The sequence below is a fragment of the Bos taurus genome, chromosome 7, assembly GCF_002263795.3.
Source record: "Bos taurus isolate L1 Dominette 01449 registration number 42190680 breed Hereford chromosome 7, ARS-UCD2.0, whole genome shotgun sequence".
NCBI classification, from domain to species: Eukaryota; Metazoa; Chordata; class Mammalia; order Artiodactyla; family Bovidae; genus Bos; species Bos taurus.
Genome location: NC_037334.1, coordinates 50,720,176 through 50,744,223, shown reverse-complemented (window position 1 = coordinate 50,744,223; position 24,048 = coordinate 50,720,176). Strand labels below are relative to the sequence as shown.

The 24,048-nt window shown below is 50.2% G+C and overlaps 3 protein-coding genes across 14 annotated transcripts; 2 read left to right on the top strand and 1 right to left on the bottom strand.

Annotated features, from left to right (window-relative positions):
* The first annotated feature begins 1,212 nt into the window (after positions 1-1,212).
* On the top strand, positions 1,213-11,363 carry STING1 (stimulator of interferon response cGAMP interactor 1). 9 transcript variants are annotated; one of them, XM_024994367.2, is made up of 8 exons: positions 1,213-1,268; positions 1,577-1,677; positions 2,279-2,505; positions 2,581-2,764; positions 3,008-3,116; positions 4,355-4,593; positions 5,392-5,578; positions 6,156-7,572. In XM_024994367.2, exons 3-8 carry the CDS (start codon positions 2,279-2,281, stop codon positions 6,344-6,346), a joined length of 1,137 nt encoding a protein of 378 aa, XP_024850135.1. In that variant the 5' UTR covers positions 1,213-1,268; positions 1,577-1,677; the 3' UTR covers positions 6,347-7,572. The 9 variants fall into 9 exon arrangements, 8 of the variants coding, with proteins under 8 accessions (XP_024850135.1, NP_001039822.1, XP_059744253.1 ...); NM_001046357.2 differs by having other exon boundaries at positions 1,213-1,264; positions 6,156-7,570; XM_059888270.1 differs by having other exon boundaries at positions 1,213-1,677.
* SMIM33 (small integral membrane protein 33) lies at positions 7,569-13,746 on the bottom strand. 2 transcript variants are annotated; one of them, XM_024995208.2, is made up of 2 exons: positions 13,414-13,739; positions 7,569-12,022 (listed from the first exon to the last, which is right to left on the bottom strand). In XM_024995208.2, exons 1-2 carry the CDS (start codon positions 13,420-13,422, stop codon positions 11,633-11,635), a joined length of 399 nt encoding a protein of 132 aa, XP_024850976.1. In that variant the 5' UTR covers positions 13,423-13,739; the 3' UTR covers positions 7,569-11,632. The 2 variants fall into 2 exon arrangements, 1 of the variants encoding a protein (XP_024850976.1); XR_003035625.2 differs by having other exon boundaries at positions 11,941-12,022; positions 13,227-13,746.
* Positions 13,747-15,198: 1,452 nt separating this feature from the next.
* ECSCR (endothelial cell surface expressed chemotaxis and apoptosis regulator) lies at positions 15,199-23,285 on the top strand. Of its 3 annotated transcripts, NM_001244445.1 has the most exons (10): positions 15,199-15,322; positions 18,845-18,895; positions 19,049-19,102; positions 19,536-19,664; positions 20,082-20,129; positions 20,771-20,884; positions 21,284-21,382; positions 21,604-21,640; positions 22,694-22,790; positions 22,949-23,285. In NM_001244445.1, the coding sequence occupies exons 1-10, from the start codon at positions 15,262-15,264 to the stop codon at positions 22,955-22,957; spliced, it is 699 nt and encodes a 232-aa protein (NP_001231374.1). In that variant the 5' UTR covers positions 15,199-15,261; the 3' UTR covers positions 22,958-23,285. The 3 variants fall into 3 exon arrangements, with proteins under 3 accessions (NP_001231374.1, NP_001231375.1, NP_001039564.1); NM_001244446.1 differs by lacking the exon at positions 18,845-18,895; NM_001046099.2 differs by lacking the exons at positions 18,845-18,895; positions 19,049-19,102.
* Positions 23,286-24,048: the final 763 nt, after the last annotated feature.

Here is a 24,048-nt window from a genome sequence, read left to right as displayed (position 1 = left end):
CAGAGCCAGCTGGGTTTTGAAGTCACCCACCTGATTCATGTCCCCACTCCCTCCTTTACTAGCGGGGGGGACAGGGGCAAGTTAATTCACCTCACTGAAGCTCAGATTGTCCATGAGATAGTATTTTTATTTTATTTTATTTTATTTTTAACTTTACATAATTGTATTAGTTTTGCCAAGTATCAAAATGAATCCGCCACAGGTATACATGTGTTCCCCATCCTGAACCCTCCTCCCTCCTCCCTCTCCATACCATCCCTCTGGGTCGTCCCAGTGCACCAGCCCCAAGCATCCAGTATCGTGCATCGAACCTGGATTGGCAACTCGTTTCTTACATGATATTTTACATGTTTCAATGTCATTCTCCCAAATCTTCCCACCCTCTCCCTCTCCCACAGAGTCCATAAGACTGTTCTATACATCAGTGTCTCTTTTGCTGTCTCGTACACCGGGTTATTGTTACCATCTTTCTAAATTCCATATATATGCGTTAGTATACTGTATTTATGTTTTTCCTTCTGGCTTACTTCACTCTGTATAATAGGCTCCAGTTTCATCCACCTCATTAGAACATGAGATAGTATTATACCTTCTTGATAGGGTGGCTGAGTGGACTAAGTGAAACAATATATGTAGCACTTGGCATAATGTCTGGAGCACAGTAAGCACTTAATTATTAGGCGATGGCACCCCACTCCAGAACTCTTGCCTGGAAAATCCCATGGACGGAAGAGCCTGGTAGGCTGCAGTCCATGGGGTCTCGAAGAGTTGGACATGACTGAGCGACTTCCCTTTCACTTTTCACTTTCATGCATTGGAGAAGGAAATGGCAACCCACTCCAGTGTTCTTGCCTGGAGAATCCCAGGGACGGGGAGCCTGGTGGGCTGCCGTCTACGGAGTCACACAGAGTTGGACACGACTGAAGCGACTTAGCAGCATTATCATTATTATTATCGTTATTACTATCGTTATTACTATCATTATCCACTCAACTGCCTTTTTAGCTGGAAGCACCAGGTTCTCTCTGGGAAGTCACAAGTGTTGCTATAATACTTCCTATAGAGAGCCAAAACCCCACACTTCAGCAGCCCTTTGGCTCCCACTAAGTGTTTTTACTAGAAGGCTCTTGTTACAGGAAATAACTCTTCATTTTCCCCGCCTCTAGTCTGATGTCACAGTCTTCAAAAAAAGAGGATCTGCATTTGCAAATCAGAATAAAACCACCAGGCAGGGCAGCATGGTGCAGTGTGTATGCTTGGCTGGGTGTGTGAGTCTCACGAGGGTGTTGGTAGAGTGTGTTTGACTGGGGGGCTTGAGGGACAGCTGGTGTTCAGGGCTGTGGCTGTGAAGAGTGTGAGAGGGTTTCTGAACACCCTCGATTTGAGGGGTGGACAATGGAACAGGGGCCTTCTCATGCTTTCTCCCTCACCCCAAGGCAGGCGTGGCTGACCAGAATGCCCTGGGAGGCAGGAAATAACCTCCTCAGCAAGCACAGTGAGGCTGTGGTCTGGTGAGATGCCAGCGCTGGAGTGCTGTGGAGAAAGCAGCAGTTGTTTTTAACCTTTCATTTTTCAGGCTCTACCCTGAGAGGCCACCCTTGGTTGCTGGGAGCCCCTGTGCTGGGCCTTCTCTTCCTGTGATCTTCCAGAAACAACCTGCAGTCTGAGAGGTAGAAGGTAAGATCAGGAGCCGGCCAGCCAGAGCTCTAAGGCTGAGGACCCTACAGAGGTGGCAGAGGTGGGTGCCTCCACCCTCTGGACTGTGGTTTACAGCTTTGCTGCCTAAGGTCCTCCCTGGGGTGGACTGTGGGGAGAGGGAAGCCCTGGTCCCTTGCTGAGTGGTACCTCACAGGACACTTTCAGGTCTGGGTCTGGGGTAGTCGCTGTCTTCTTTCTTCACCACACTTGTGGTCTCACTGGGGTTGGGTGAGGTGTGTATGTGTTGTTCAGTTGCTAAGTCATGTCCGATTTTTTGCATCCCCATGGACTACGGCACGCCAGGCTTCCTTGTCCTTCACTGTTTCCCCGAGTTTGCTCCAACTCATGTGTGCATGCATTTCTTTCTCCACCTACTCTGTTTGCAACAAATCTTTTTGGGTTGGAGCTCTGGGATGCTGTATGCCCAACCTGTCCCCTAGAGGTGTCTCCAGGAGCATTTTCTGGGTATGGCTGGGCACCAGGGAACTGGAGAGCTGGGGGATATGCCCACTCAGGGCCTCAGTCCTGGAACTGTAGGAGAGTGAGGGGAGAACAACCATGGATTTCTTGGTACCCACAGATGCCTCACTCCAGCCTGCATCCATCCATCCCACAGCCCAGGGGTCTTAGGGCCCAAAAGGCAGCCTTGGTCCTGCTAAGTGCCTGTCTGGTGGCCCTTTGGGGCCTGGGGGAGCCACCAGACTACACTCTCAAGTGGTTGGTGCTCCACCTGGCCTCCCAGCAGATGGGACTGCTGATCAAGGGAATCTGCAGTCTGGCCGAGGAGCTGTGCCACGTCCACTCCAGGTGACTCCCTGAAGTACCTCCTGCCCCTCTCTGGTTGAGCTGGGCTGGAGTCTGGAACTTGCATGTCACCTGCAGGTACCACGGCAGCTACTGGAGGGCTGTGCGGGCCTGCCTGTGCTCCTCCATGCGCTGCGGGGCCCTGCTGCTGCTGTCCTGCTATTTCTACTGCTCCCTCCCAAACATGGCTGACCTGCCCTTCACTTGGATGCTTGCTCTCCTGGGCCTCTCACAGGCACTTAACATCCTCCTGGGACTCCAGGTATCACATACAGGGAGGTGGAGGATCTGGTTGGGTGGAGGTGCGGCTATTGTGACCTGCTCTGAGCTCAGTACTGGGAATGGGATCAGTTTAGAAGCTGACCCTTGGACTAGAGCCTAGAGTGGTCTGGGTTCAGCAATGGCAGAGAAGGGAGCCAATTGGCAGGAGGTTGGGAAATCTTGGGGGAGGAGTGCTCTCGTTATCCTTCCTGGAGGTCCTCAGGCCCCACCCTGCTGTCCACAGGGCCTGGCCCCAGCAGAGGTCTCTGCAATCTGTGAAAAAAGGAACTTCAATGTGGCTCATGGGCTGGCCTGGTCATATTATATTGGATACCTGAGGCTGATCCTGCCAGGTGGGCCGTCCTCTATGCCCCCATTTCTAGATCTACAAGACAGACAGTAAGATACGCAACCTTGTTTCCAGAAGTCACTATATTTTTCAAAGCATTTTCTTTTTTTTTCCCAAGAGTTCTCAGTTGCTATTTATTTTTCCAAAACTTTATTTATTTATTGCTGTTGGGAGTATAGTTGCTTTACAATGTTGTTAGTGTCTGCTGTACAATGAATTAAATCAGCTATGTGTATACATATATCCCCTCCCTCTTGGGCCTCCCTCCCACGCCACCCCCATTCTACCCGTCGAGGTCATCACGGAACACAGATTTGAGCTTCCTTCAAAGCATTTTCAGTCTAACAAACCATATGATTCCAAAAGCGATCTTATAGGCTTGAAGGCTATTACTATTATGCCTGGTTTGCAGGAAGAAATTCGGGGCTTAGATCCATTAAGGGACTTGTCCCAAGTCACCCATGAATTCTTTCAATAAATATTTTCTGCAAGCTGTATGCCCTTCATTTACAGTTTCTCTTTTAATTCACATCCCCTGGAGAAGGGAAAGGCTACCCACTCCAGTATTCTGGCCTACAGAATTCCATGGACTCTATAGTCCATGGGGTGGCAAAGAATAGGACACGACTGAGCGACTTTCACTTTCACTTCTGTGAGGACAGGATAATCATCACCCTTGTTTTAGAGTTAAGAACATCAGAGATGTTCTGAGAGATAAAGTGACTTGTCCAAAGTCACACACCTTAGCTATAGGAGGAAGCAGGATTCGAACACAGGCCTGTCCAGACCCTGGACCCTTGACTACCCCACTGGAAACTTACAAATCGCATCTCATTCTTCTAACTTGCTGGCCAGGGCTGTGGTTCTCCCCCATCTCATGGCTGCCTTTATAGACAGCAGGGCTTCAGCTAGAGGTCTAGTTCAGTGCACCTGGGGTTGCTGGGCATGGCAACTCCCAGGGATCTGCCTGCCTTTCAGAGCTCTGAAAGCTGTAGTGGGAGAGAATGGGGCTAACAGAAATCTGGACAAAGGTCAAGTGAGGGGGAGAAAGGGGTGGTGGGAGTAGGTGAAACATTATTGCCTAATGCTCTGCCTCTCCTGGCCCCCCAGGCAATGCCTGTGGGCTGGCCCCCCAGGGCTCTTGCACCCACACAGTGAGGGCAGCAAGGGCCTGCATCTCTGTCCTGAGTTTGTTGGGAGACAGAGTTGGTGGAAATGACTTCTTGGACCTCTCCACCCTAGGGCTCCCGGCCCGGATCCAAATTTACAATCAGTTCCACAACAACACGCTACAGGGTGCAGGGAGCCACCGGCTGCACATCCTCTTCCCATTGGACTGTGGGGTGCCTGACGACCTGAACGTGGCTGACCCCAACATTCGCTTCCTACATGAGCTGCCCCAGCAGAGTGCCGACCGTGCTGGCATCAAGGGCCGGGTTTACACCAACAGCATCTATGAGCTTCTGGAAAATGGGCAGCGGGTGCGTGTGCAGGGAAGCAGGTGGCACTGGGAAGGGGTCAGGCCTAGAGACTCAGAACTCCGAGCCCTGGCCAAGCCGTGATGAAAATTCACTGCCCTTCTCTGTGCCTCAGTTTCTCTGATCGGTCCCAGGGCTGGGCAAAATTAGGTTCTGAGTGATGATGATTAAGTAACATTTATTTATTTATGACCGTATCGTGAGGCTTGAGAGATATTAGTTTTCTGACCAAGGATTGAACCCTAGCATGGAGTCCTCACCACTGGACCACCATGGAATTCCTAGTAACATTTATTGAGCACTTATTACAAGCCAGATGCTCTTCCAGGTGCTTCATCTGACCACCTCATGGAATCCTCACCACCACTCTGTGGTGTAGGGACTGTTATGACCCCTGCTTTGTAGAAGAGGACACTGAGACTCAGAGAACCAGGGCGGAAGTGGACGATTTCACCCTGAGTATACCATGCTCTGGAACATAAAGCTGCCCAGATGAAGATCGAGAGAATGTCTGAAGGATTTCATGTAGGCTGTGGGGAACCCAAGCAGAGTTGAACCCAGAGTCCAGTCCCCGGACTTGACATCCAGCTGAAGTAGTTGACAGCCTAGACGAAGGATCTGGGAAGGGTAAATTTAATGCAGTCCCTGGCTGTGATTTTAGGAGTGGGGTTCACAGGCAAAGGTCATCGACCCCATCCGGTGGCCACCTCCCAGACTCCACCCCTACAGATTGAGCAGTGGAGTCCAGATTCTGTCTGCCTGGCCTCTGGCTGAGTCTTATCTTCCTTTTACCTCCTCCAGGCAGGCGTCTGTGTCCTGGAATATGCCACCCCCTTGCAGACCCTGTTTGCCATGTCACAGGATGGCCGAGCTGGCTTTAGCCGGGAAGATCGGCTGGAACAAGCCAAACTCTTCTGCCGGACACTTGAAGACATCCTGGCAAATGCCCCTGAGTCTCAGAACAACTGCCGCCTCATTGTCTACCAGGGTAAGGGGGTGACAAGCTGAAGGACAGGAAGGGTTGGGGGCCTCAAGGGCCTCCCAGGGGGTCAGCAGGAGATAGGACAGTCCTCAGCCTTCCTGAGTGGTCAGGGCATTCAAGCCCTGCCCCTGTCTCCCTTGAAGAAGGTCCTCTCTCCCCACCATGGGACACCCAATGGCTTTCTGAGGTCTTTGGCTATGGGTCCTGGGTGGAGCATGAAGAGGTGGCTCCAGGGGTCTCTTCCTTCATCTAGAGTGCCAGAGGAAGCAGATAGCCCCCAGCCACCCACCAAGACACCAGGACTGCAGCCTCAGCAGTGTCACTCCCTTGCTCTGTGACCTTAGGCAGGTCTCTGTCCCTTTCATCTCTAATGTATCATCTCTAAAAGTAGGAGAGTAGAATTCTCTTGTCTCTAAAACCACTGCTGGCTCTAGGATTTCATGAAACTCCAGTCCCAATGGCTAGGGGTGGGGAGGAGGTGGCAGAAGGAGGGTTGGAGGAGACCCCCAGCAAGTCCTCTGGGTGTGCTGGAGTGGGTGTGTGTGAGGCCTTCACCCCCTACACATTCCCCTCCTCATTCCAGAACCTGCAGAGGGAAGCAGCTTCTCCTTGTCACAGGAAATTCTCCAGCACCTTCGGCAGGAGGAAAGGGAGGTTACCATGGGTAGCACAGAGACCTCAGTGATGCCCGGTTCCTCTGTACTGTCCCAAGAGCCTGAGCTCCTCATCAGTGGCCTGGAAAAGCCTCTCCCGCTCCGCTCGGATGTCTTCTGAGGCCCCAGTCACCTTTCCTGAGCCCCTGGCCAACCCTGAGACTCTGAAAGGATTTCTTTCTTCAGCAGCTGGAGGCCTGCTGCTGCTGCTGCTAAGTCGCTTCAGTCGTGTCTGACTCTGCGCGACCCCATAGACGGCAGCCCACCAGGCTCCCTTGTCCCTGGGATTCTCCAGACAAGAATACTGGAGTGGGTTGCCATTTCCTTCTCCAATGCATGAAAGTGAAAAGTGAAAGTCAAGTCACTCAGTCGTGTCTGACTCTAGTGACCCCATGGACTGCAGCCTACCAGGCTCCTCTGTCCATGGGATTTTCCAGGCAAAAGTACTGGAGTGGGGTGCCATTGCCTTCTCTGTTCAGTACTTTAGATATTTCAAATATATAGATATGTATGTTAGTGTCTAAAGAGAGTACATACAGCTGAGATGTGGGAGATGATATTTATACTTGACCGAAGAAGGCTGCTTAATGAATTTGGAGGGTTTTCTGTTTGTTTGTTTTTTAAGTAAAAAGTTTGATACCACTAATGCCCTCATTTTTATGAGCCTCCAGGTCCAGTTTAATTATCATTTCTTCCTTCCATAGTCCAGTGATTTTTCTTTTTGTAGTGATTAATATTTGAAGCAAGCCAACAAATCATTCTGAATTAAACTTTAAGTTAATAAAGTTTCAATTCATGAATTTTCCAAACCAACATAAAAATTCATATTTTCCAGAGCTTAGTAATATAAAACTTTAGAAGTCACATGTAAAAAACTTACTGCAAAGACCTAATGGAGATATGGAGAAAGGTAGCAAATGAAACCAGAGATGTGAATCACGTTAAAAACTGCATATGCGTTGGGACTGAGTCTTGAAGGGATAAATGTATATAAAGCATTAAAAACTAGTTTCAACATTAATTTTCCATTTGTGGAATGTAGAACTTGTAGTTTAACCATAAATTTAAATTAGCTATTCTGAAATAGACATATTAGTTTTTAGTGAAAGATTTCTAACAGCCAGAAACACCACCATCAAAAGGTGCTATAGATGCTGGATCCTTATATTTTTATCTCACTTTACAGGACACAGGAAAAAGGGCATTTAGGGAAGAAAAAGGATATTTTGGCTGCAGAAAGGGAAAGCTGCAGTAATATAATCAATTTGTAATTAAGGAACAATCCTTACTTAGCCTAGTAGAAAATAATATTTTAGAGTTTAATAAACATTGACTGTCCTTGGTTTATTATTGTTTTTTTTTTCTTTATTTTACAAAAATACTTACCACAGAACACCATACAAAATGGTAAAACTGGATAGATAAACCTGAATTCTTTGTGGCTCAACATGCTATAATAAAAAGATTTCTGCCCTCTCAGAGAAGGTCCTTGGACTTGACATTTCAAGATGAATCCTGTGACCTTGGGCAAGTTGTTTTACCTCTCTGAGCCTCAGTGTCCTCATCTATGAAATGGGATTATAATCATTGCCCTATATACCTCACAGGGTAGTTATGAGTAGTATGGCTGTATAGGTTTTCTGCAAACTCTAAATGCCAGGTCAGGGGCTTCCCTGGTAGCCCAGTGGTTAAGAATCCATCTGCCAACGTCGGGGATGTGAGTTTGATCCCTGGTGTGGGAAGATTCCACATGCTTCAGAGCAGCTAAGCCTGTACTCCACAACTACTGAGCCTGTGCTCCAGAGCCCGTGAGCCACAACTATTGAGCATGTGTGCCACAACTACTGAAGGCCATGCCTAGAGCCTGTGCTCTGCAACAAGAGAAGCCACCGCAATGAGAAGCCCATGCACTGCAACTAAGAATAGCCCCTGCTCTCTGCAACCAGACAAAGCGTGTATGCAGCAACAAGGACCCAGCACAGCCAAAATAATAATAAATAAATGAAAAAATCCTTAAAAAAATAAAAAATGTAAACTTATTATAAGGTCATATTTACTTATTATAAATAAGGTAAATTTAAGGGATCTTCCAGGTGTCCTCCATTGGATGCTCAGACCTACCCTCCACCTCTCCTCTGTCCTAGGATGGCATCAACAGGCACCCTCGCCCTCTGACTTCTGGTCACATTCAGACAATGGGAAGCCGCAGTGAGAGAAGGGAGTGGAGGGGGGTGAGGCTGGGATATTTATTCTCCCATGTCCCTCCCAGGAGTTTCAAGGTCACTGTGGGCTCTCTTCATCTCTAGACCTAAAGGATCCTTTCAGTAACCCTGTCTATCTCCAGGTTTCATTAACTTGCTCCTCCCCATCCCTCTTCAGGCCTGACGATGGTACTGCCATCTCACTGATGCTCACCTGGAATGCTCCCTCTCACTTGTAGTTTCCTTATACCTGCCCTTTCTAAATAATCCCCTTTAATTTTTATTAAAATTTTTTTAAATTACAAATAAAAAAAAATGTTTTGGCTGCATCACACGGCATGTGGGATTTTAGTTCGCTGACCCAGGATTGAACCTGAGTCCCATACAGTGGAAGAACAGAGTGTTAACCACTGGACTAACAGGGAAGTTCTTAAGTAGTCCCCTTTTTAAACACTCTTCAGGTTATTTATTTGAGTATGCCATCTTTTTCTGGCCAGTCTCTGATACAGCGGTTGCCCTTTATTACAGTGTCCGAATCTGCTTGCACACAGTTCCTTACATGCCTCCTCGTACTAGCTCAGGGCCGTAGGATAGTGGCCATCATTTCAATGTAGACAGAGCCCACCAGTCAGGCTGAGAGCATGGAGCTGGGAAGCATCCCACTTCACCTGGCCGTTCAATGTCCTGTCTTCAGTGGGTGACTTGGGGGAGAGGGAGGGACCTGAGCCAGCACAGAGATGCCATAAGGAGTAAACACAGCTGTGTCCTGGGCAAAGGGACTACTCAAAGAAGCAGTGGCTACTGAATAAATGTCCCCGGATGAGACTCCCCTGAATAAGGCGGAGGAGAGTTTGTGTGAGGTGATGGGATATACTCTGGAGATCTTGGACAACACAGCTGGCTACTCACCTGCCACACTTTGTGCCATCATTGTTAGAACTGATCCACTGCGGCAACCACTGTGGGGGCAAAGTTGCCCCCATCTGGGAGGCCAGACAGCCTATTTCTGCCACTTCCATCCATTCCACCCAAGACTTATTCCCTCTCTCCCATCTTTGTTTTTATCACAAATGCTCAATATGAATTTCTGAGTACAGCATTACTATGGAAAAAAACTCCACAGAGACACACATTTGTCAGAAGCAACCCACTGCCCCCAAGGATGACAGAGCCAAGGGAGTGAAGGGGAAACAGTCCCCACCCCTCCCTCACTGTGCCAGCCATTCTGCCCCTGAGGATCCCCCAACATCACATCAGTCACTCCAATACCTAAAAATCAGCCCAATAAGATCTTTACCTACCCACCCAGCCCCCAACATGGTGCCCAGACTGTGAAGTCTGCCAGTCCCAGGTTCAAGGCCTGACTCTACCACTTAGTACCTGGGTCCTGCTGCGGTCTTGATATCCCCAAATGTAAATGGGGATAACAGTGGCTCCTCCTCCTCCTAAGGCTGTATGAGGAGTAAACATTACAATATCTGTAGGTCCACAGATGAGCCTGGAGCCCAGCACATAATGGGCCCACAAGAAGGAGCAACTATTAACATTATAGCTGCCTCTTACCAATCCCAGTGGAGGCCAGTCCTCTGCACACATTAGTCTCTGTTCCTCTTCATCTGTTATTTTCCAGAGTCCTTGATTGTGCTGGGGTATTTCCTAGGGCAGTCCCCAAGGTTGACTTGTTGCACTCAGGCATTCCCCAGAGTAAAGTCCAGAAGTCCCTCCACAAATGTCTGTCTGCATGTTCTTGACTGCACAAGTCAAGTGAAGTTCAAGGGTGTCCAAGGAAGGGAAGCCTTTCCAGAGAGCCATTGAGAGGCTCAGCTCTGCCTTCCCTGCCTCCTGCATCTTCCCAACCTCCATGTCCCTCCTTCTGCAGGAACCTCCATTCCTTCATTTCCCCAGACAACCTCCACAGACCTCCTTTTCCTTTCCTGTTTTCCTACCAGCTGGAAGGTTCTGGATCTGGGAAATGTCCTGTGGTAACTTCTAGACTGGTTCCAACAGGCCAACTCACACAGAAAGTGGGAGGTAATGAAAGCCCCCCAATTTCACCTACCCAATCCTGGGAAAGTGAGATAGAGTCTTGCCCCAAGATGGTGGAGGTAATTCAAAAACAACTTGGGAATCTACAAGTGGGCTCCCTAGATGGCATCAGTAGTAAAGAACCCTCCTGCCAACGCAGGAGACATAACAGACGTAACAGATATCGATCCCTAGGTCGGGAAGATATCCTGAAGGAGGGCTTGGCAGCCCACTCCAGTATTCTTGCCTGGGAAATCCCATGGACAGAGGAGCCTGGAGGGCTAGAGTCCATCAGGTTGCAAAGAGTTGAACATGACTGAACCGACTTAGTGTGCACACATGCAAGTGGTGCTTAGGGCTTTTAGGGCCCTTGGAAGTTGGCAAGGCCGGGGACCTGACAGCCAAAGCTCAGTTAGTGAAGGGCAGTGGATCTGCCTTCCTTTCCTGAGTCCCAGAGAAGGCAGACCCCTAGGTTCTTTGACTTGGCTCTCTCTGGTTGCCCTCACAGGACCTGGGGGCTATGGGGACAGGGCCTCCACCAGGAACCTCTGACATCCTTACACAAGGGTGGGGTGGATGGTGGAATCTCCCCAGCTGAACTCACTTTGACACCAAAAGGGGAGATAAGGAGTGGAGGAGGGAGTAGGAATTCAGAGGAGGAGGTTCAGGGGTCTGATGCTTCCTGAAGAGAAGGGGGTAGGTTTGTTAGGGTGGCTTTGGGCACTGGGAACGCTCACAGCAGCGTGTTTCTGGGCAGGGCTCTCAAGTTTCTTCTATTATTTTGGTCCTCACAGGGCTTCTTCTACAAATACTCTGCTGAGAGGGCAGCTCCAGTGAGTCCAGCTGTGCCCTTCTGAAGCTCTGAGGCCCAAGCCCCGGTTTGCTTTTGCCCTACTTCTCTGTCCGGGCTTCCCAGGTGGCTCAGTGTGTAAAGAACCCACCTGTAACTCAGGAGACATAGGCAGTCTCGAGTTCATTCCCCAGGTTGGGAAGATCCCCTGGTGGAGGGCTTGGCAACCCACTCCAGTATTCTTGCCTGGAGGATCCCGTGGAAAAAGGAGCCTAGTGGGTGATAGTCCATAGGGTCACAGAGTCGACATGACTGAAGCAACTTAGCATGCACTATTCTGTCCAGTTTCTTGTTCTGACACAGCTGAGGCCAACTTTCCAAAGTCTCCCTCCTACAGAAACGTGACTTCATTGATGCTGAACCTGGGCCCATCTGGCACGGGGCGGGAGTCAGGGCCCGGAGGTTTCTGCTGGGGGTCTTCGTGACTGTCCTGATGGCCCAGCATGCGCCAGCGGATGAGGTAGATGCCGCCCTCTGGCTTTGGGGATGGTGGCTCTGTGGTGAGAGTGGCATGGCCTTTGTGCAGCCTTGGCCCAAAGTGGACCGCCACCACGATACAGACTGCCAGCAAGACAAAGACAGCGACGATGATGGTAAGCAGGGGCAGCCCGACCACTGGACGAGGGTCCCAGGCCCCACCCAACACCTCCGGAAGCTGCTTCTGGGGCTCCTGCCCTGCTGAGCCATTGACAGTTGGAGAAAGCCATGGATGGTGGCCAGCCTGCGAGGGAAGCGGTAGAGGGAGAGGGTGACATGGGCATGTACACACAGAGAAAGACCAAGCTAGAGAGAGATAGACACCCAAAGGGAACTGAGAGAGGGACAAACAGACAGAGACAGAGAGACAGTAAAGACATGGTGAAATAGAAAGAGATGGCAGAGACAGAAAAACATAGAGATAAATACATAGCAATAGATAGAATGAAAGAAAGAGACAAGGGGATACAGAGAAAACGAGGAAGATACAAGGAGAGAGAGAGATAAAGAGATAGAAATGAAGATAAATACAGAGAACAGAGGGGACAAAACAGAGATCAGGAGACAAAGTCATTCAGAAAGGGACAAAGAGAGGGGCTTTATTACAGCCTAGCATATAAAGTTTATCCTTCCTTCCCCCACCAAGTCCTCTCCCACTGATCTCTCTTCCCAGGTCTCTAGCAAAATTCCTAAATACATCTAATGTCTTGGGTCAGGAGTCCTAGCACATTTTGGACTGCTCTCCCTTGTCTTGGCCAGGGGTCAGTGAGCAACTATTCCTTTCAGTCCCGGGAAAAGGGAGTCATTGTGTCCAGCTTCTTAGGTTCCCACTACTCCCCACCCACATGGTAGGAAGAAGGCTGGACTCCAGGGGAGGGAGAGAGGAAGAGGAGGCATGAACCCCAGAGGCTTGGGGGAGGTAAGATCTATACCTCACCCCATAATATCCACTTCCGGATCAGGTTGTGGTGGGCGCTGTAGGTTATGGAACACTCACAGGGGATTCCTGGTTCCGTCCAAGATGGACTAAGGAGACCCCCTGCCAGCCTCTATCTCTTTCAGGGTCCCAGCATTCTTCTGCCTAAAGCTGGGGGTCATGATCCCTACCTCTGTCTGTCTCTACCCTGCTAAGTATTGGGTGGTGATGGGGTTTACTATCAAGGTAGCAAATCTCCAAACCATAGGCCCCAGAGCTGGCAAGGTTATCACAGGCTCAAGAAGCTCTCCCCCTGGTCTTCCCTTCCCCAGCTGGACCATAAGGAGCAGCCCTTGGGATGGAGACCCTCCCCTAACTCTAAGCCTCAGCCTGGCCATCCCCATGGGTAGGCAACTGGGGTCCAGGGGGGGTTGGCCAGTAAAAACCCACTCCCTTTAGTTCCTGAGTCACATTGTCCACCCCACCCATCCCCAGCACCTGTCCTTTGGCATCTTTAAAGCTTAATACCTACCTCACCTCCCCTGCTTGAAAGTCTTGCGCTCTCTAGGGCCCTGGCCACAGAGCTCCCAGGGTAGGGGGTGGGGAAGCAGTTCCGGATGTACAGGGGGAAAAGGGAAGCAGAGGCTGGTGCAAGACTTGGAGCCCTTGATTGCGGGAGTCTCACCAGCCTGGCAGAAGGGGGTGAGCTGAGAATCTACCTGATGCATTGTCCGGCTGTGCAAGGCTCTCTTGGGACTGGCGGCCAGCCGGGCAAAGGAGAGCCGGTTGCCTCAGCTGGGTCCCTACCCGGAGCTGCCACGTCTATGGGGCTTACAGGGCACACACCCTCTGTGCACACACCCTCACTGCTCTCTCCCGCGCTTTCACTTCCTTGAACATCTGGACTACCCTGGGCCCGGCCCTCAACTCTGACAGTGCTTTGATCTTACTCCTAGGCCCCTCCTTTCACGTCCCCTGCCACCTTCAGGAGCTTGAGTCTGCCTGCTCATCTCTCCTTCACCGGATCCCAAGCACTTGCTCTAACCCCGCCCCCGCCCCCAAGCCTGCCGGTTGTACATCCCAACTGATTCCCTGAAGTCATTATCCTTTGATTTTTTTTTTAAAGCAATTTCTCAAGCACACTGAAAAGTACAGACTATAATATACTAAGTCTCTCTGGTCCAGTCACCAGTTCTGTTCATCTCAATAGTCTGTCACATTTATTTCAAAGAATTTTAAGAACGAAAACATTACAAATGGAAGCTTCACTCCTTACCCCTTCCCTCCTTCTCACCCTAGGGATAATCATCTTGTTGAATTTGATATTTATCATTCCCATGCAAGGCATTCTTCTCTCTTTGTGCTTTTTCTTCTTTGGTTTTTACAAGTATGAATTCTGTTATGTCTGTTTGCATTTGTCTATAACTTCATTTGTGAATGTGTGTGCTTTAATGCTTCTGAGTTACAAGAAGTGCCCACTAATTTTGCCTCTCTCTGGAAACAGTTTTTTTTTTAATGTATTTATTTGGCTGGGCCAGGTCTTAGTTGCACCATGTGGGATCTAGTTCCCCGACCAGGGATTGAACCCAGGCCCCCTGCACTGGGAACATAGGGTCTTAGCCACTGGACCACCAGGGAAGTACCCCTGGAAACAGTTTATAAAGGATAACTTTTGGTTCCCAACTAACTCCATAGGACCAGCCATCCCTCAATCTGTTCCTCACTGTGCAGCCACCACCCTTTATTCTAGTTTGGAGACCAGGAGACCCCCTAGGAACTCCTCTCACCCTGTGATCTGATCCCAGAAGGTAAGCCTCCTGATTCCTTGTCTCTCAGCCCAGCTGCTACACATGCTGATTTTTAGGGACTCCACTCAACCTCCAAGCTCACTTAAGCTCTGGTCACTGGGTTTCTGACTTGACCTGCAGAGTGAGTACAACTGGCTGGCTGGACGCTAAGGACAGGGTGCTGCTGGAGCACAGGGAACACTGGACCCCAACACGAGGGGAGGGCTGAGGGAGGGATGCTTAGAACGTGGTCCTTTAGTTTTTCTATGCAGAGTAACAAGAATGTTGTAATACCTCCCTGAAAGATGCAAGGAGTCCCAGCTGGATCTGGAGGCCTGAGGAGGGAGAGGTGCGTAGAGGATTCAGAGTCTACAGAGGGTGGGCGGCTGAGCTTTAGGGCTCAGTGAGACAGAGTGATACTCCAAGAAAACCTCTGGGTGGTGTGTGGAGGGATAGATGGACCCCTGCAGAGGGGAAGAGAGGGGGTGCGGGGCCAGGTCGCCATCACTGGCTTTTGTGCCCAGGTCCTGGCGGAGACCACGTGGCCCTAGCCAAGGCCACAAGGAGCCTGGGCGCAGGCGCTGCGCTGTTTGGGCCTTACATCCTCAGCTGGGCTGCCTGACTGAGCAGGGCCCCTGGAGCCAGTCCCAATCTGTTTCCTTCTATTCTTTGACAGGAAGCTCCTGGAGAGCCAGCCCCCACCCCCCACCCCGCCCCAGCAGTCCCTCTCTCTTCTCCACTATGGACAGAGGCTGCCTGCCGGTTGCAGACCAAGCTGACATGGGGAGTGTCAGAGAAACGCAGCTGCGCTGGGCCATCCTGGGCTTCCTCCTGCTCCAAGGTAAGAGGCACCCACCACCATCCTTCAGCAGTTCTTCTCCAGTGGCCAGCAGTTCTGGGCGCCTGTCCCTCCTTTGGGACACGCACAGCACGCAGGCTCTCCATCCAGGGCTTCACTCTCCCGGAGGGAAATTCCAGAGCCTTGTCATGAAGCGGATTACTTGGATGGGGAGCTGGTCATTCCCAGGCAGCAGTAAAATAGAGATATTCTTAAATGCTTTGGTGGGAAACTTTCCAGGGAGAACTGGGCCCCCCAGAGAGGCTGGCCCCCTGAAATGTGGGAAGTGACTGTCTTGGTGTGAGGTTCAAGCTGGAAAGCTCCCCCCAGGCTGTCCTAGCACAAAATGGTCTGTACCTTGGGCTTCACAGGTGATCTTTTTTCTTCTTTCATATGAGGAATAACAACCTAGGATCTCCAATTATTGACTTTACAGTCAAATCACAGCAATGAAGACTCAGGTTAGATAGAAAGAACTATTTGCCTAAGAAACTGTACACATTTCATCTAGGGGGCCAGATGAAATCATCCCCAAAAGAAATGACTTGGGAACAACACATCTCAGGGCTCTGGTAGCTTATGACTTACGAGGTAGCTCATAAGGGGTCTTCTAATTAGGGAGCAATTGCTGGGAATCATGAGAAATCCAGGAGATTCTGACTCACAGGGCAGAAACTTCCCTTTGGTCATCCCCTCCCCACCCCCACTCCACCCTCCACAAGCCCTCCGCCGAGGATTTAGGAGCATGTGCTCAAAGCAGCAGAAGGAAGTTCTAGAGTATTTGGATGGGGAGGGGAGGGAGGATGGTTTTTTTTTGGTGGTGGGTGAGAGGGCCTGAGTACTCCAACAGTCTGTCTCCTGGAGAGGTCAGACATGTCTCTGAAAGCCCAAAGACTGAGTGTAAAACTCTGATCATCCCAATCCTATGCCTGCCGACCCCCTCCCAGGAGGACAGAGTCACTCACTTGACCTGAGGCTCGGGGACTAGGTGGTTGTAGAAACTGCAGAAATGGCAGAGGAGGAAATGAAAAAGTGAGACTCATGAGGGGACATTTTCACAAAGCTAGGCTTCTCCCAGCTTCCCCACCTGCCTTCCTGCCCCAAGCAAGCACCAGGGCTGGGAATGTCCTTAGTTTTTCTGCCTGAACCATGAGCACCTTTGAGTATCCTAACCGCTCCTCCCAGGATCTCAGAGCGCTCACTCTTGTCTTCTTTGTTGGATTGGAGAATCTTTCGAGGATATTCAGGCTCACAGAGAGACTTGACTGTGGAGACACAGATTCAGGGCAGACTTGAAACTTAGAGGATTAAAGAGAAGGGGCAAAAATTAAAATGTCCAGAATTTCTTGAGCATGAGCTGTCAGGAACTATGTTAAGTGCTTTGTGTGCATTTTCTTATCCTCACAACCACTTGTGGGCTACTAAAATCACTTGCATTTTAAAGAAAACTGAGGCCCAGGTCAGACAGTAAGTGACAGAATCAGGGCTTGAACCCAAGACCATCAGTCTACAAAATCCATGATTTTAACTACTTAACTCTGCTGCTGAGGAACATAGTGTGGTGGTGGTCAAGACAGAGAGGAGAGAGGCTAGAAGGGAATGAAGCAGGTAGGAATAAGGGAGAGGACACAAGAAAATAAGAAATCCCTGTGGTCAGTGTTCTTCCAGTTCTGCATGCCCAGTGGCCTGAGGCACCTCCGCCTGTAGGAACACAAGCTCCCCAAGTCCCTCCTCTCCTCAGTGAGGAATCCACTGTTGACACAGTGTTCTGGTTGGAGGAGGGGAGACGGTAGACAAAGAGAGAGCAGGTCACTGCTAGTTGGAGCTTGTGACTTTGAAACTCCTTCTAACTAGTTTTGCTTCTAGAAAAGTGCAAGAAGGCAGTGAACTGTGCCTTCCCACTAAAAACCAAAGTTATAACTTTCTAGAACTAAGATGGTACCTTAGATATGCTTGATCAATAACTGATAGATTGATCTATCTGATATATGTCTATCAATTACTGATAGACATGCCTCAGATTGAAAGGGTTCGCCCAGGGTCAGCTGGGAAGAGTTCTCTCTAGGCTGGGGCACCTAGAAGCTTTAGCTCCCCGCTTGACACCCCCACCCAAGGAGGGAATGGGGCTATGAGAGATGGTGACCTGGAAAAACGTGGCCCAGGCTTTGGGCAAGCTTGGGCTTGGAAGCAATTAATTCCTCTCCATCTGAGTGATAGCCTCACGGAAAAAGGCAGTGGTTAAAGAAAATAAACAGACCAGCAGGCTGTCCCAGGCTGGGTGGGCCCCTGGCCCTTAGCCGCCTCTGTTCACCCGGGCCCCGGGGCTTCCAGGCCTGGTGCTTCCCTATTGACGAGGGGCCGAGAGAGCAGGAGGCCAGGCCAGTGGCTGCAGTCCCTGCCCAGCCAGTGGAGGACGGGAACCCAGCTGGGCGGCTCCACTTCCCCACGATGTTTTCCTTTCACATTGTTCACAGGTTTCAGGAATGATTTCATTGTGGAAAATGAGCAAAGAGGTTCCACACACACAGGGGACACATGTATGGGCACACCAGCACACACGGCCTCTGCGTGGAGGCCCACAAGCACACACGTGTACGTACAGAAAAGGGAACGAGGGCTTGTGACCGGGGCCTCCTGATAATTGCTCCTCCCTGGGTTTGGCCAACAGTGACCATTTCCAAAGTAGCCTATACCTGTTAGAGTACACTGGTTGCTCATTCTAGAATTTCCTTGCTTCCCGTGTGTACCTCAGAACTTGCTTCCTTTGTAGGCCCCCCCCTCCAGCAGGAGGGACAGAGAGACAGCCCAGACACCAAGCCCAGCCCCTAACTCCATCTTATTCACCACATCTTTTCATCCCCTTCCCTTGGGGCAAGGCCAGGATGACAGCATTCACAGAAAAGGAATGGCTCTGCAGCACTGTAGGGAGACCTAAATGAGAGGCCTGAGTTCTGGGTCTTTGTCTAAACGTGTCCTGTCACTGGCCCTCTGTCCTCAGACATATTGCTAATTTGAAACAACCTTCCCCTGGATTCATGTCAGGTTTGTATGTAACCCATGTGGGGTTGAAGAGACCGGAAAGGACTTTGGGACACTGAACCATGAAGTGGTGGTGACAGTGCGACTGAGTCACAGAGGAAGCCGGCACCACGAGCTGGAGTCACATCCTCTAGCCCTCTGCCAGGCTGTCTGCCTTCTAGCACAGGGGGCTGGAAGCCAAAAGGCCTGGGTTCCTCTCCAGGGTGCGCACTGGGCAGAAAGCTCGCCAAGCTAGTCTGTATGTTCGCCTTTCTCTTGCCGGCCGCAGCTTCCAGCTGCGTCATTCAGGGCTGGGTGCTTAGGAAAGAAGAGCTCCAGGCCCGTTTTGCAGTAATCTCTCACATGCCTTGAGAGTGGAGAGAGATGGATGATTGGGTGGTGGATGCGGTAGGGAGAAAAGTCTAGAAAACACCAGCTTAGCGAAGAAGAGAGGGAGACAGAGCAGTCAGAGGCAGTGGACCCTCAGTCTCAGATGATCTGTTTCAGGAGCCTTCAGCAGTCAAAGTTCAACCACACAGCCAGCTTCCCCTGAAACAAGTGAGTGTGGCTGCCGAGTGGCCAAGCCTGCCCCTTGCCCTCTCCCCAGCCCTTAGACCTGCTTGGAGCCCAAGGGTTCTTGGGTGGGCTAGGGAGCGTGGTGGCATCACCAAACCTGCCCAGCCTCCAACTGCCCTCCGCCTATATTTGCAGGTCCTTCCACAGAGGCCAACAGCTTAAGCCCTCTGTCCGGCACCTGGACCACAGGTACCCCGCTGCTCAGGTTATAGATGTCATCCAGACAGGGTCCAACAAGGAGGCAGACACGGAGTCTGCTCTAAAGGACAATACAGAGTAGTAGGGGACCAGACAAGTAAATAGGACCCCACATTGACAGTTAGGAGGCGGGGAAGGGTCACGATGGGCATAAGCCAAAGGTGCTATGGGAACCCAGGCAACATCAACCCCTTCAGATGTAGGGCCAGACATCCCAGACTGAGTGGTCTCTGAAGCTGAGGCCCAAAAAGAAGTCAGTCAGATGGAGGCTGTGGGTTGGAGGGCGGTAGGGCATACCGCAGACAGAGGGCATTGCAAAGGTAAAGGCCCAGAGGAACTGAAGGCAGGTTTGGGACTAAAGGGCCTCGCTGGTCACATGCTGGCTGAGGCCCTAAGCAGGCCACATGCGCTTCCTAATCTGCAGCAGCATCAGAGACGCCCTCACAGTTCTCCACGGAAGCCATGACTCTGAGTTCAAGCACCGTGGCTGATCACTTGCCGTCCTCTCCGGGACCGACTTGGTCCCAGTCACAGAAACACACGTCAGGACTCAGTGAGTACCCAGGTCCGGGGGTGGAAAAACACCGGGTCATGTCTGACTGAATTCCTTCTTCCTTGTTCAGGAGGCCCAGGGTCCTGCCCCACAATGAGGGTTCACACCAGGGTCCACACCAGTGGTACCCTGCTTTGGGAGACAACTAGAGCTTCCTGGGGCTGAGGGTGGGGAGAATGGAGCTAGGAATGGGTCACAGTGAAGGTAAAAGGAGCCTGGACTCAGAATTAATAAAGACATAGATGGGATAAGTGGCGGGGAGCGGGGGTAAGAAAATGCAAAATGATGGAAAGGAAGGCATAAAGGGTTGGGAAAGGGCTACACGCTTCTCAGGGCAGGTTGGCCTTCACCTGGCAATATGGGAGAAAACCAGGAGTGGGTGGGTGCCTTCCATCTGGGCCCTGTTTTATGGTGCAGGCGCTGATGTTCCGAGCAGTGGCAGGAGCAGCGACAGCATGAGTGGAGGTATGTCCTGTCTGTGCTCACAGAGCAGAGAGCCCTGACCCTTTCTCTTGTCCCAGCCCTCTGCTCTTCGAGTTTTTTAATACTTCCCACCTTATTTGGTGGGGCGGGGGGTAAGGATAAGGAAGTGGAATTGTGGAATTGCAATCAGGCCTACAGTAAATGTGTTGAAGCTGGGCAGAGATGGGCAACAGTACTGCATTATGAGAGCATCAGAAACATGTGTCCATTAACTGGCAGCCTGACTTCTTAGGTCAGTGCCTGGGGACAAACTTCCAGTGCCCTTCCTTCCTCCCAGTTCAACATTTGGCAAAACACAGATGGCTCCCTGTGTTTTGTTTTAGGAGCCCAGTCTGACTCCCTATCTCTGCAGCCCTCCTCTGGGCCCCACGGGTGTGGTGGGAAAAGCATAATGAGGGGAAGCATCCTGAACTTTCTGAAGTCCTCTGGAACTAGGAACATGAGCAACCACAGTGCTCTTCCCGTGATCCCATGTCTCCCAGTTCTGGAGGGTGGGAGGGTGTCTCTTGTGGGAGTTCTCTCCTCAGTCCTCTACCTGGGGGAAGTGGGAAGGGACTGGCTTTCTCATGTAGGCTGAGTCAGTCCCTCCACTGATACCTCCATCCCTCCCTGCTCCTTTCTAGACACCTCTCACAATGTTACTTCCACATCACCCAACATGAGTTTTAGGACGACAGCAGACTCCACTGTCCCACCCAGCCCCACGTCAGAGACGGTGCTCACTGTGGCTGCATTTGGTGAGAGGGAGAAGGTGGGGAGTGGCAGATGGGAGGCTCATGCCTGAACTGACTTGAACTCTGGGTCTGGGAACAAAAGTTCAAATCTTGCCCATTTGTTTCAGGAGGGTTGACTGATGAAGAAGATGCTGGTGGGGAAGGAGCCTCCATTGGCCCTCCACTCAGCTCTTTTGGACTCTGCTGGACTCCATGTTCTTAAGAGAGGATGGGGTGGGCTGTGGAAGTCACTTTGGCCAGGGATACAGGCTGAGAGCGCATTCATTTGGGAGTGAAGGGGAATTCACTTTGCTCCCAGAACCTGTATAAACAGCACTCAGCTGGGAAGGGAATCTGGACTCCTGTTGCCCTCTTTTGTCCCTGCCTCTGCCTTTCCCTCACCCCACTCTTCTCCCTGTTCAGGTGTTATCAGCTTCATTGCCATCCTAGTGGTTGTGGTGATTGTCCTGGTCAGTGTGGTCAGTCTAAGGTTTAAGTGTCGGAAGAACAAGGAGTCTGAAGGTACATGCCCTGACTCTCAGGGCCCGCTTTGCCTCTCTTTGATGAGGGACCCACAGCCAGACTCTAGGCCTGGCACCCAGCCCAGAATTGAGGGAAGGAACAGCACGCAGGAGAAATGAGAAATGGGGCGGGGGTGGTCCACTTAGGTGGGCTTTGAAGGGCCAATTGGCCTTCTGAGTTACAGCCTGTGGCCTCTAACCTGTGCCTTTGGGTTTTTACAGATCCCCAGAAACCTGGGAGTTCAGGGCTCTCTGAAAGGTAAGACTATTAGAAGTGCAAGGAAAGAATCATTTACTGACCTCTTACTCCTCCACTCCAAGAGGGAACCAATGCTTCCTGCTTTTTATACACACATACACACACCCACACCCCACACCACCCCCCCGCCCCCAACACACACACACGAGTCCTGACAGCCTCACTGAGGCCAGGGCTGGGGGTGGACAGGATAGGGGTGGAACTGAAAGGAAACTGTCAGGCGAGAGGAGATGGACTTTACCCCCAAGGAATCCTTTATCCCCAAGGCTAAGCCTTTATTAGCCTCTTCATGAAAAGCGAAGGAATTCAGATTCTAATATACTCCTTAAACAAAGGCTACGTATTTAAGGAACCACTTTCTAAACACCTTGTATGTGTCAAGCACTATCTTAGGTATTTTGTAATACCGGGAGTTGGTGATGGACAGGGAGGCCTGGCGTGCTGCAATTCATGAGGTTGCAAAGAGTCGGACACAACTGAGCGACTGAACTGAACTGAATATTATGTCAAGTCCTTAGAGTTCTTCAAGGCAGATATTTCTGCATTTTACACATTCTGCATTCTACATTTTAATGCAGAAATATCTACATTAAAAAAATAAGACTTAAGAGAAGTTGTGGTGCTAGAGGTGAAGAACCTGCCTACCAATGCAGGAGACATGAGACATGTGTTTGATCCCTGAGTCGGGAAAATCCCCTAGAGGAGGAAATGGCAACCCACTCCAGCATTTTTGCCTGGAGAATCCCATGGACAGAGGAGCCTAGTGGGCTACACTCCACAGGGTCACAAAGAATCAGATACGACTGAAGCAACTTAGTATGCAGGGGAGGTTTTAACTTGGTCCAGGTCACACAAGTAGTAAGATTTAAAACTAAGATTTAAACACAAGTCTTTTGGGCTTCAAAGCACATACTCATTTGATGACAGTCTACCACCAAAATAAAGGCTTCTCAAAACAAAGGTCTAAGTTTCAATACTCCCCCCAACAATTCCTTGACCCTCAATGCCCTGTGGCTTCTTCTCTCTAAAACCCATGTTCCCTTCCTTCCCCAGCGGTTCCACAGCCAATGGAGAGAAAGAGAGCATCACTCTTATCTCGATGAAGAACATCAACATGAATAACAGCAAAGGATGCCCCTCAGCAGAGAAGGTGCATTTTTCCCCTGGTTCCTTCCTTCTCCTTCCTCCTCCTTTCAGGCTCTATCTCCTTAATCAGAAAGGAGATACTCTCGAAGGCCCAGACTCTTCTTTCCCTACCCAACCATAGCTAATAACGTCACCCATCCTCATTATGTATTTATTTTGCAGGTTCTTTAAAAGCAACCTTGGGTCCCAATGGATCTGATGATGATGCAACTGCCCTGTGACTGTAAGGAAGAAGGTGATGGAATCAGTAGAGGCAATGAACCAGATATAAATTATTGTTTCCCATTTACTCCCAGACTGAAAGGACACTAGCATCCCTCCAGATCTGAGAGGGAGCTGCCAGTATGAGAGACGCTTTCCCATGTGAACAGTCAGCCTAGAAACACAGCCTGCTCCTCCCTGCCATTTCAAAGTCACAGGAAGGAGTCTATGGAGCCAGAGCAAGGAGAATGACAAAATGAACTGATCCTTTTTCCTTGGCATTAAAGTTATTTTCTGACCTGCAGTCTAATTTCTTTTAAGGTCTATGCTCCCATGAGTATTTCTTAGTGTTTTAGCAGTTCTGGGGCCTCCTTTTGGAGGTAAGGCATGTGTACAATTTCTACCCCTGTAGGGAGCTCTCTGAGAAACTTGGGAAGTGGAGAAAATGTTTTATTAGGTCTGCCTTGTTCTAATTGATTTATTAAGTAGTGATGAGGACTAACCACTCCAATAGAAGGGACAGAAAAGGAGCTATAAACAGTGACCAACTGTCACCAGTTGGTCTGCAGAGTGAGAACACGAGAGGTACAACGCATTTTGATTCAGACACTTCGGTGACAAGAGCTGAATAATATAAAGGCAAATGTCCTCTGCCTGCCCCAAGTAGACGTGATTCACTTTCATCCTACCGGTGGGAATAGCACTGGGAAGGATAGATCTATGACTTCATAAACCTAAATCTACCCCCTCTGCCCCACACAGCTATGATTTCTGTGTCTGAGAAACAGAATGAAGGTTCACAAACACAGTAAAGTCATTTAAAGAGAATGAGAAAAAGAAAGTAATCTGTATTCTTAGTAATCTCTACCGTGACACTGGTTTGGAAGTGAATCTTGGTTGGGGAGAGTCAATGGAAGAGTCATCTGGGTATGTCTGCATGGAGCACCGTAAGCATCTGATTGATGGCAGTTTAGAACACAGGAAAATACAAATCAGCCATTCTGAAGCAACCATAGGCTATTTTCTTCTGGATTTAGACTCTATGAAGTAACAGGATAGAG